Source organism: Gavialis gangeticus, unplaced genomic scaffold (genome assembly GCF_001723915.1).
Source record: "Gavialis gangeticus isolate Ggan-Ray unplaced genomic scaffold, GavGan_comp1, whole genome shotgun sequence".
In the NCBI taxonomy this organism is placed as follows: domain Eukaryota; kingdom Metazoa; phylum Chordata; order Crocodylia; family Gavialidae; genus Gavialis; species Gavialis gangeticus.
The window spans coordinates 83966297-83979172 of NW_017729031.1; the positions used below are offsets into that span (position 1 = coordinate 83966297).

General features: G+C 44.2%; 1 protein-coding gene across 1 annotated transcript in view; it reads left to right on the plus strand.

The window, feature by feature from the left end:
- Window positions 1-2815, plus strand: part of COL6A1 (collagen type VI alpha 1 chain) — an 87267-nt gene extending 84452 nt beyond the window's left edge. Inside the window, exon 35 of the mRNA XM_019523273.1 lies at window positions 685-2815. Within this exon, the coding sequence (XP_019378818.1) occupies window positions 685-1295 (611 nt within the window). The 3' untranslated portion in view covers window positions 1296-2815. The remainder of the gene's footprint in view (window positions 1-684) is intronic.
- The last annotated feature ends 10061 nt before the right edge of the window (window positions 2816-12876 follow it).

Below are 12876 nucleotides of genomic sequence, written 5' to 3' on the forward strand. Positions count from 1 at the left end.
TTCAATATGATGCATACATAGTAGCCAATGAACATAAGAGGGCCAGAATAAGGCAAGTCAGAACAGGTTGCCTACAGCATAGCTACAGACCATTGGCTGGTCACTTTCTAGTGATGCAGACAAGTTGGTTCAAATAAGTAATTATATTTCAACGCTAAATCACAGTGATCAAAGCAACATTAACTTCATAATTCTTTGAAGAGGGAAAGGCACATAAATTTAGCACACCAACAGTAAACTTTAGAAATGGACATTAAAAAAAACCTGTGGAATTTTGTCAAAATCAGCCAGAAGTCAAAATTTAGGCAGATAGCATTCTTAAGCCAACTATGAAGTATAATTGAAACAAATAAAACACAGTCTTAGAAAGCGTACACATCTTTAGCTCAAAAGACAGCCCATAGTCAAGGAAATCAACCTGGTGTGTTAAATTATAAGGGCTAATAGATTTTTCAGGCCAAAAAAATGTCCAGGAGTCCAGTCTTCCAGGGAGCATGGAGAGGTAAAAGGACAAGATCAACTATGAAAGGAGGCTTACAGAGAACTGTAAAATAATCAGAGAATAAATTTCTTAGGACATTCAGAAACAGGAAGCCTGAGAGGTAACTGCTGCATGCACTGGGCTGTGGTGGGGAGAAGGATCATCTGAGGAGAGTAAGTAACAATGGACTTTTCTCTGCACAGTCACTTTTGCAGGATCAGCTGATATCACACTCCTGGTGGATGGCTCCACCAGTGTCGGGAGTAGGAACTTTGAGATCTCCAAGTCATTTGTGAAGCGGCTGGCAGAGAGGTTCCTGTCGGCAAAAAAGGGTTTGGGTGACTCAGTGCGCGTCTCAGTTGTTCAGTACAGTGGTAAAGGACAGCAGAAAAATGAGGTGGAGTTCTCACAGAACTACACAGTGATTGCCGATGCAGTTGATAAAATGCAGTACATGAATGACGCCACCGATGTCAATGCAGCCATCAGGTATGTCACTAATGTGTATCGGCAGACTTCCCCGTCTGGTGTCAAGAAGAGCGTCCTGATCTTCTCGGATGGTAACTCCCAAGGGATCAAAGAAACAGACATAGAGAAGGCAGTGCAAGATGCTCTGAATCAAGGCCTTGAGATCTATGTGCTAGCGGTGGGCAACCAAGTCAATGAGCCAAACATCCGCGCCCTTGTCACTGGGAAGAGCAGAGTTTATGAGGTGACCTATGGGGAGCGCCATCTCTTCAGACTGCCTGACTACCATTCCCTGCTGCGTGGTGTCTTCTACCAAACAGTCTCCAGGAAGATAGCTGTTGACTGAATTGCAGAATGGCCCTCCACCGGTCTGAAAGTGTCAGGCTACATATGCTTTGTTTCTCTTAAGAATGAAAAAGTTAGCAATACTCTTGATCAACCTGATGAACTTGTGTTTCCAGGAAAAGCCATAATACCAGGGTCTGTCTGTGCACTACCCCTTTTCCCTTGCTTTGGAGCTTTAATTTTATCCCTTGTATGTTCATCCCCCTGGATACGGAAGTTCCCACCCACCTTGCAGCTTCCTCCCTCCACCACCCACAGCAGACACGCATAGGGTTCATCCCAGCTACGAGCCTCAGAACATATACTGTTCTTGCATTTCTCTGTTTTTAGGTGCAAATTAGACTGATAAGACTAATACCACTATGAATTTACCTGACTTCACAAGGTTGATCGACCTTTTGCTCTATATTATTAAATTTTTTCTTCTCCAAATTAAAGCTGATCAGGTCATAATGTTTTTAACCCAACATCATGTTGAGAGTGAAACTTTCCAAAGCAAGCCACCATGTCTTTGGTAAGCATTGTGCAGGAGGGAAGAGGAAGGGGATTTTTGTCACAACTAGGAGGTTTGCTTCACATCTCCAACTGGTGCAGGGAAGAAGGACCTTCAAAACTGCCCTCAGCAGCTGGGTGCCAGAGTCAGATGGAAAGAGTAAATGGCTTCCAGTGCCATGGGATTCAGTACAGTGTGGCCCATCCATATTTCCCAGGGCAGGAATGGAGGTAATGGAGTGTGTTTTGGCACTGGCTGGGCTTCCATCTACCCCTTTGGAACTGGGTGGATAGAAATCCAATTAAATTGGCCCCACCACATTTGAACAAAAACTGGAGAATAACAATAGGGGACAATAGTGAAGAAACATCTTAAAGACACTTCTTCTGACTTCTCATTTACACAACAAAAAAGTGACGCCACAAATGATCTGGTGATGTGGGTTATTTTCAAAATTATTCTTCAGAAAATCTGTCAAGGCCCATTTAACAGGACTTTCAGAAGTGCTTAGGCACTTACCTCTTAACCCTAGAGAAGAAGCGGAGAGATGCTTAACTCTATAAGAGCTGGCTTCCATTGAACTCTGTAGGCACCTAAGAGCCTAGACTTTTTTTAAAAGTCCCACTCATTACAGTATATACTGATTTAAAGCCTAATCCAGGGACCACTGAAGTCTATGGAGAGATCCATTTTATCTGTAGGGGGCTTTGGATCAGGCTCTAAGATATACTAGCAGGCAAAGGTGCTATCCCTACCAGGGTGATGTCTGCCCTTTATGTTTACACAGTAATTTCTAAGACCATGCTGAAGATATGGTGAGGTTTCATTCAGTGTTTCCAATGGTGCTCTTGCTATGAAATTATGTGCTTCTAAAAGAAATGGCATTGATTACATGACATCAGTGTTGCTATTCATTTTACTTTGTAATCAAGATCCATTTTACCAGCTAGTTTTATTTTATGCCTGTGTTTTACTGAAATGTGTTCACTTCAAAAGTTTGTCCAAATAAATTGTTTTCCACAGCCCTGCTGGAAAATTGTCTGTGTCTAAGTTTAACACCAGGGCTAGGGACAGAAGTTCCACATAAACTGGTTTAAGTGATCAGAAACTGGTTTAAACTTGTAACAGAACAGAAGCTCAGTGCACATAAACCAGTTTAAAGATGGCTGAAATTGGTTTAAGATAAACCTGGTTGAATATAGTATCAGACTTAACCAATTTTGGGTCAAACTGGTTTAAGAAACTTTTATCCCAGACCCCTTCATGGTTCAAGTTTAATCATAGGCCCCCAGCGTGCTTTGCAGGCCTAGGCTGGGCTGTCTGCTCCAGCGAGCAGGGATGGACCTGCGCCTCTGCTTGGGCAGTGAGGACTGGCTGGGGGGGCAAGCCCAGCTGCAGATGCAGCTTAGTCTGTGGGGGTGAACTGCCCTCCCCCTCCCCCTCCCCCTGAAAACCCCGGCTTAGGTCTGGGCCAGGGAGGGGGGTAAATACCCCTTCACCTGCTCTAATTTAATGCTGGCTGCAACTGTGAACTGCGAGTCCCAGAGGTACCTGGAAGTAGGAGGAGTAAGTGATGAGCAGCCCTGAAGAGTCCTGTAGCTGTAATTCTGGACTGCAAATCCCAGAGACCTCAGGGGCAGCAGGAAGAGGAAGTGAACACACAGCCAGAGAGCCATGCTCTAGCACCCTCCTGCCCCCACAGTTTCTGGCCTGAGCCATTGCAGGCATGTAGCTGCATTTCCTGAATCAAAGGTAAATGTCTGTTCACTTCTCTTTCAATTTAATCTGTGCAGTTTAAACTAACCTACAAAGACTGAATTGATTCAGCCTTGCCTTTTTGACTGTCTGTACTTAGCCCAGGAGATGGGCAAGCCCAGCAGTTTCAGAACTTGTGCTAAGAGTTGCTCAGTGGAAAATGTGGCTAACTCACAAACATCCTTTGGGATCTTGTGAGACCTAGGATTATCTGTAGATATGCACAGGAACTTTCAACATGAACTTTCTATATGAATAACAGAGAAAGGAACCATTGCTTATCATTCATGAAATGGGCACTGATTAATTTCCTAGATTTAGAAATTCAACAAATTGTGTATTTGAGAGATATATTGGTCCATATATTTATTATTGTACACACTCACTGATGTTAAAAGATTATGACATATTCAACATCTAGCACTCAGGTTAGGATCTGCCAGAATTCAGGTGGCTTGTACAACTTTAATTTGGCCTCCTTGTGATGGGGCCCCTGCCCCATTACTGAGATGGGGGAGCAAGCCCCTGTAAACAGAGTTGATGGTGGAAGGGACCTAAATAAGTACTCACCACGGAGGTAGTGGTGGCAGCAACATCAGGGACTAGAATCTTGCACAGGAGCACTACAGAGTCCAGCAGCATTAAGTCATCCTGAGGCTGAGCCAGCAAGCTGAATCAGGAAACGCCTGCAGCAGTTCAGGGAGGCACGGGGCAGGTGCAGGGAGATACATAAAAACAGGCCCTGGGCCAAGAGGGCTTGGCTGGCCCCAGAGGCTGAAGGAGAAGGAGCCCTGCAGTAAGTTGCTTGCTGAGGAAAGCCTAATAAAGACCCTGCTAGTCTGGATAGAGGCCAGTGATGAGCTGATGGCTGGCAGGGAACGAAACTGGCAGGGAGTATGGATGGGGGATTTTGGATAGCCAGTGCACTAGAGTATTAAGTTATAGCTGGTGAGCTGTTTTGGTTTGTGTTACCTGGTGGTTTGTAGAAGGGACTAAAGGATGGTTTGCTGATCCCATTAGTGCCTGAGGGACATGTTACTTCCTTGAGCCCCAACAGGGGTCAAGCTCAAAGCAGAGCTTGTGGGGCCAGGGGGCCCAAAGCCCAGAGCAAGACAAAGCTGGGGACCAGGGGGCTCAGCACCCAGGAAGGGCAGAGACAGGGGCCCAGCAAAAGCAGACTCAGTGGCCAGAGGGTCTTTAATTATATGATCCCCTGCTGTTTTTTCTACAGGACCCTGTTTCATTCGGTGCACAGATAGATGGTACTCACTAAATTAGCAGACATTCAATACTTTCTCCTCCCTCCTCACTGGCTAGAGACAGATATTCAAGAAGCCTGAATAATCTTTGATTAGTCTAACCTGCAAAACTTAAACCAATTTGGAGGTGACTGGACATTCCCTTTTCATTCCAGAAATACAAGCACATGCATCAATAGGCACATGCCTGCAGTGGCTCAGGCTAGGCTAGACCAGCCTTCCTTTCCCTTTAACAGGTCTGAGCTGGGGAGGGCATGTGTAGGCAGGATACTGATTAGCCCAGCAGAGAATTGATAACAGTGTTTATCAACCATAACTCAGTGTTTAGCACCCCATTAAGAAAACAACAGAAGGACATTACCAGCTACCTGTTGAAGGTACCTCTGGTCCCTGCCTTTGTCACAGCAGGGACCAGAGCCAGTATGTGGTCTGCTAGCTAATACACAGACACCTTTCAGCAAGGCAGAAGGGAGGGGGGAATTCCTGCTTAGCAGCCTGCATGTCTCTGCTGGAGCTGCAGCTGCAGCCAGGGAGCAGAGGGGAGGAACCAGCCCTGCTGTGGAGCAGAGAGCCCCTCCCAGCCCAGAGAGGATGCTGGGATGCTGGGGGAGTCTGCTTTATCTTAAACCAGCAAGGGGTCTGAGACAGACATTGCATAAACCAGATTAACCCAAATTAGTTAAGTCTGATACTACATTCAACCAGGTTTATCACAAACAGGTTTCAGCCATTTTCAAACTGGTTTATGTGCACTGAACATCTGTTCTGTTACAGGTTTAAACCAGTTTCTGATTACTTAAACCAGTTTATGTGTAATGGCTGGCCCTGGCTGCTATGTCCAGTCTGACCTTGCTCATTTCCTACACTTCAAACCCTGCTTTAAAGATACACATTCATTTCCTCACAGGATTTTCTTCAGTGCGTATTACTATAGAATACTGAGTGGTTCACAAACATAGTTGACTTTATCTTTACAAGATGCCCCTCAAATATTAGGGAAGGGCATTAGACCTTTTTACAAATGGGAATGCAGAGACATAAAGGCCATGTGTCCAGTTAGAACCTGATATCAACAGTCAGGAAACCTGAACAGAGAAGGGGGGAGTAGAAAGGCTAGAACTACATTTCTTTGTCCAATTTTAAAACCTCTAACCTATTCCCTGTTATCTTCAAACAAGCAAGCAAGCAAAATAAATCCCTCCCCCCATTCATGCATCTTGGATGCTAAGACTGCTGTAAAATGTTCCCTTATTAGACCTTCCTTTTCCCACTTCTCCACCTTCAAAGCAAATCCTAGGAAAAGGACACACAAATTGATGCTGGGTCTATCATCTTGATGTAGGTAATGTTGCTGCTACCAGCACTACTGCAGCTCTCATGTTTGAGCCTCTTTGTTGTAGCAATACCCAATGCTAGGTTTGGCTGTAATGGGAAATGAGAGTTCTCAGCATCTCTGGCAATCGGAGCATTTTGATATAGAGACCTAGATGCTAGGCTGGACATCTAACCTCATGCTCAAACTTCATGTTTGAAAAATGTGGCCTGAGTTTGTCTGATATTTTCTCTACCAGAAAATAGTTTCTCTTGTCTAATTGTTTTATGTCTTTTTCCCCCCGAGACAAGTGGCTCTCAAGCTATGCACCCACAAATGCTTTAAAATATAACATAACACTCAGAGGAAAACTTTCGCTAAAGAATTTCTCCAATGGATGCACCATTAATGACTGCAATAATGCTATTAATGTAGGTGTTCATAAGGCATTTCCATTTAGCACAAAGCTAGCACAGTAGTTCATCACACTGAAGTGCAACATTGCCTTCTTGAGTCTTTATCAGAATTTGGCCTTAATAGTTACAAGATGAACTACTGTCACTAGAGTTCAAAGAGCAACTCTGGCAGCGTTTTCAGGTATAGGTAGTAATTACCTATAGGAAATATCTGTTAGACAAAGGGGAAAGATGATGCACTGCCCACTGAGATACTCAACAACTTGCTGGGCAACAGTGAATGCCAGGACACACAAGACCTGTTTCATCTCTTCCTGCCTTAGGAACAAGGGTGATTCTCTTCCATGGCAAATGATGGCCTTGTGGATAGTGGGGAATAGCCTTTTAATAAGGCTTTTGATGCCATTTCCCACAGCAGTTTGGTGGTAGATGGGACAACAGTCCTTGCTAGTTTCATTTATCCCAGCACTGCTGGCCAGTTCAGTCCAGCAGGTTATTTGGTGCTGAGAGAAAGCATGGAAGGGGGCAATGGCCCTACTGTTTGCAACCATTCTTGGACACAGTGGAGGTCCTGTGGAGGCTCTGATAAGGGATGTTCTCAAAGTATGTTACTGCTCACAATGGGCAGCTGCTGCCACTCCCGTGTGATCACAGGCTTGGTCCTCCATCCTCTGATAAAGCATCAGTGTCAAGCCACATGGAGAGACCATGAAGGTGCCTGTACTAGGGAGCTTTCCACTCCAGCTCCTTCAAAGAGCACCGTCTCCAATCCTTTCTGCACAAGGTGAAGCAAGGCAACAGTTCAAGTAATATCCTCCTGGAGATGGTCACCAAGGAGGCTCCTGAGGAGAGGCCGGAGCCATGGAGTTTTTACAGTTCAGGGGACATGGATAGTTCACGTATTAGATAAGCTGCCATAGAGATGAGATTTGCACAGGTAACAACTAGGGGCCAGGCAACAGAATGAACTGCAGTAAAAGTTCACAACCTGTACACTGAGATAAAGTCCCAGGACAGCAGCTAGGCCAGGTTGCAAGGAGCAGCTCTTTAAATCCACGTACTTTCCTGTCCCATTATATTTTCTGCAGTCCAGACAACTGAAGTTTATTTCCTACTAAAATACGATCCCAGGATTCTGACACCCCCTCAGGCCCATGCCCTAAGGGGCCAGGCAGCTTAGACTCACTGTCCTCTATCCCTTATTAAAACCAAATGTTCCCTCCTTTCCTTCTTCAGAATGAACCACAGGCCATGATCTCACATTCACAGACTCTGACCTGTTGATGAGTCATCTTCAGCTGCAAACCAGGACTGGAAGTTGGGGCTTTACCTACATCCTTTCACAGAGTTTGCATCCCTGTGAAGACCTGTTTGGTGCATTACCAAGGCCTCAGCAGAATCTGTCCCCCTTGGAGCCATCTTGATCTCTTCCCCATGAATGGAAGAGCAGCAGTTTCTACAGTATTGCAGGTTCCATAGCCATGGTATCAGCACAAGGACCCTGCCTCCCTGCTCCCTGGCTTCCAACAAGGTCATACAGATGCAGTGGGATTGCCAGGAGGTGTTAGTCCAAGGCACTCAAAAGACAGTTATTACTAGTCAGAGTCTGGTACTCAAGCCATTTAAAGCATGAAACCCCTCATTATAAACACCTCTGGTCCCTCATTTTTACTGACCTCTACCTCAGCCAACCTTCCTCATGCAGAGCAATGCCTGCAATAGCCCAGTTAATTAAACACTCAGCCTGAGACTGATCCATGGCGGCAGGATTGGCAAGGGAGGATTCATGTCCACAGTGTGAAGCCAGTACCTGTGAGGAAGCACTCTCTCATCTGGTAACTCCCACATGTTCGCTGTAACTCTGGCATTACTTTCTCTGAGACTTTCTTCTTACTTACTTTCTTCATAGACTTTTACAGACAGAACTGATTCTACTGACTGCTCTCCTATATAACAAAGGCCTAAGAACACCACCAGCTTGTTACTATATCAAGCCAATAACTTATGTTTGAACAAATAAATCTCTTTTTAGCAAGAGATCCAGTCTCAGTTTGACAAACTAAGGCCCTGCAATTTTCATCTTTGCTACTATGGATTTCCTAAGACCTCTGGCCCATCCACTCAGCCTATAGTGATGGGGAAATGTTTTGGTCAAAAAATATTGACCAGCTGTAATTTTTATGTGCATTTTGTATCTTGTATTTATCCTTGTTCCACTGTCTTACTGTCCTTCTGTAACTTCCAGTCCAGGTAACAGAGGCAGACTGTTGCATCTCTGTTTGAGTGAATTCACAAATGCTGTGCACTTTCTATCTCTCAGTTGCAGATTCTCATACTCCTTGACATTTCACTCTGTATTTTTATTTTTCCAGTGAAAGAAGGTCAAAAACCTTTCTGTCTGTGGGCCCATTTTTTATAAAGCTCAGATGCTGTCCAGATGTTCGGCGGGGGAGTTATGTAAGTTGGACAGAATCTGGACCATATTTCAGCATTTTTCTGAAACGAAACTCTCTTTACTTGAAGAAGCATTGCTCCCAGATCCCAAGTACCCTGTTCCAGGAAAGCAATGGCTGGGTGTCAGTAGTGCTAGCTGGAGAACTGGAGTCTGTCAAAAGGGGGAGAAGGTATCACATTAACCTTTTGGTTATACCTTATGTGAGAAAAGCCAAAAAACTCACAAACGCAACATGGCAAACAGATGCGTTGAAGGAATAAATAAAGGACAGATAGCAAAGTGACATCAAGACAGCCAGTCAGAAAAGCAAATGCAAAACTCATCAACTGGAAAAAAATACCCAATCCAATTGGCATATGTAAATGTTATGGCTCTTCCTGGTTTGAAATTTAATCCCCAAAAGGCTGATGTACCAATCCACAGATGTACCAGTCTGCAGGGCTGATATACCAATCCACTGGGACTTTCTCCCAGTGATGGCCCTGATCTGCTCACCTGTGCAGCGTCAGCTCAGGTCCTTAACTCCTTCGCTGTAGTTGCTTCCTGCCTGGCTTCTGGTTTATTAACTGCTTTGTGTCCTGTGTGTCATTCCTCTGCCAGGTTGTAGCAGACTAGCTGTCCTGGGGAGCAGACTTAGCCCCTGATACCATCAGTCCTCACACTGCTATCTAGTCTCTGGGATGGGGTGTTGCAGTGGTCCAACCCTAATAGGAAGGGGTCTTTCTTGTTCACTTTGCCTTTGCCTCCAGTCTCTACACTAATTCTGCCCTCCCATTGCTTTGTGGGTACCCAGGGAAAGCATCTTATTGAAAATTCCCTCTCGCCACTGAATTGTTTGAATGCTACTGCAATGTCTTGTGCAAACTGAAGATTATGTGCCAGACCTTGCAAATCATACCTCTGTTTCTGGCTCAGAGTTCTTTCCTGAGGGTGTACAGGTTTCTGCTAGGAGTACACAGAATCTGAAGACAGTTGGCTGGCCCTATAATATGCTGGATTTCCTTCACAGCTTTTGATCTGAACATTTCCTTAGTGCCTGCTAGTTTCTTATGGGTGTCCATTGCAAGGGACCTTGGGTCTCAGCTTCAACTTGATCGTATTCAATGCAGCCCAGCAGCTGTGGCTGAGTGGTTTCATAATCCAACACTCCCTGTTCCTTGGCATGTCATCCTCCTACATTGAAGATGTCAGAAGCAAAAGTCTTCTAGACTGGAAGTTTCTCTGTGCTGACATCAGTTTATGGTGGAACGTTGTGGGGCTTGATTGACTTTTATGAGTGACAAAGGCTGTTGGGTGGCTAGATAGCTCATCTATAGCTCAACATATCAGAACCCGGTCTTGACATCAGTAAACACTTTTGCCTTGTAGCACTAAGTAAACATGACCTCCATTGCCAGTAATGGCCAGCAGTACCTTCCAAAGCTCTGTTCAGTGACTTTGGGCCCATGCAGATCCTCACATTACGTAAAGGTACTTCAGCATTACTTGGCTGTGGATCTACTCTGGGCTAGTTTCAAAAGCTGTAAGGATACTTCTTCTCCACAAGGGTTTACGAGCTCCTCTTTCTGCAATTCCAAAACAGACTAATGGAACTTTGTATGATCTCATGTGCTGCATGTCGGGCCTATTTCTAACTTCAGTTTGCCCTTCACATATCTACCTCCAAAAATATGTCCTTCCATTTCCATAGGATGGAGCATGAGACCAAGGAGGCTGTTCTTCCTCCTTTCCCATATTGAAGAAATTCTGCTTTGCTCCTACACTTGAATCCATGGTTTGTATAGTCCTACTTCCTGAAAGGGATGGTACTCCTGTGCCCCATCACTTGGAGTTTACTGAAGTTAAACTGTCTTGATTTGTAAGTTTCTTATCAACAGAGCTTCATTTGCTCACTGGCCTCAGAATAGTTTGATTGTATATCAGCAGCACCTGGTCACATTTCCCCAGTTTGAGAATGCAGTTTATCAGTGTTTTGGGGTTCTACTGGCACTGGCTTAATGATCTATCTACAACCAAATTGCTTGCTGATCCAATAACATAGTTGCAAACATGAGAGCAGAATGGTAGAGAGTCTTCTACAGGCACGTTAGCAGATACAGAAGCTCTCAATGAGCATGTGCTGCACATAGATTCCTCTTCATTGAACATCTCTACATCCCTAATGACCACTTGTCCTGATACTTTTTTTCTCCTATGGTAGCTGCAACACTGAGATATAAGATAGTTTTCCCATCATACCCACTGTATCATTGCCCCATTGGCTGGTCTTTTCTCCTTTCCCCCTTTTATGGGGCTTTTCACACTGGACCAGTCCTTACATCTGTCCTGATTTCTCAATTCCTTAACTTGACTCTGTTCAGTACTGGTGCTTGTCATCGCTTTGAGCTTTCCTTCAACTCCCCTGGAGTTGGAGGAATTCCTCTAGGATTAGACCTGTTTCTTTCAACAGTCTCTTGTGCAAACTGGAGTCATATATCTCCAATTATCTAATTAGAGAATCCTATAAATGTTTCCCAAGTTAGATGCAGATGATGCCAGAGTTCCCATCTCTACAATGTAAGTAGTCATACCTTCTTCAACTCCCTGATTCTGGCTGGGATGAGGAATGGACCACATCCTCTACAATCCCATTCTGTCTGGCGCCAGGAGGGTAGGATGGTGCCATATGGTCTAACTGGATCAGAGAAGCACAAGCTTTTGTAGGGGTCACCTCACTTGGACATCAGTTGTTCAAGTGCTTTAGGCATTATTCCTGGGAACAGTGGGCATGTCTACACAAGATGCTAAATGCACAGTAGAATAATTTTACTGTGCATTAGCACGTCACAGCAAAAGCCATGCTAATGAGCAGTAGGAATAGTCTACTGTGCATTAGCATCACTTAAAAGGCATGTGCTGGCACTACTGTGCAGTAGTGCCAGTTACTATGCATTAAGTTAGTACCTGTTGTTACAGGTACTAAACTTAATGTGCAGTAATTACAGTGCATGTATGCATGTGTAGACATGCCCAGTTTCTCATTTGTTCCTTGTGCTCTCCCTCCTCCCTCTGCAAGGAGATGAGAAAACAAAGGTAAAGCTTTCTTTGTATATTTATTCTCCATAGATGGTTCTGTTGATGGAATCAGCTCTGGCTTCCACAGTTTCCATGTTTGCAGAAAGGATTTTCTGTCCTGAAATTCAGCCTACCTGGTAGCCCATCTCCCCACACTGCTGGTTTGCTCCCTTTAGAAGTGCTGCTTTGGTCGCTTGTTAATCATTCTCTCTTCTTTTATGTGCTTCTCCCAAGACTGACCTCTTTTATGATGTCTTATGAGCTGTGTGCTAGGCAGAGCCGGATTATGACATGCTGGGGCCCTAAGCTATATCAAGCTTAAGAGGCCCCATAGCATTATGAAAAAAGTGTACTGTTCTAACAAAAAGGACAATGAAAATCGAAATATTAAAGCTTTATATTTGCATATATGTTGGGGAAAGTGCAATGAAAAACTAATACTCTAACAAAAACATATATCTTGGAATAAGCCTATTTGCATTATGAAATACTTTCAAGCTGAAATACTTTATGATTTCTTAATTAGCATATATGAAAACCTTTAATCTACAGCAACACAAGAGCAATTACACAGATCAGCACTTACTAAATGGAAACAGCAATACAACCTGTACTATGTCTGTTTGCACATCACATAAAATTTAAAACATTTTCTTTCGTGATTTTTGGACAGAAAAGTCATTGATGATGTCCTCAAATGATAAGCTACAAAGTTTATCACTTTCTGTCCGCATAATGCTTAGTGCAGACAGCTTTTCTTGTAGCATTGCTGTTCACAGTTCATTCTTGATATTTTTCAGCCGCGAAAATTATCTTTCTCCTGAGCAGTTTGTTACCG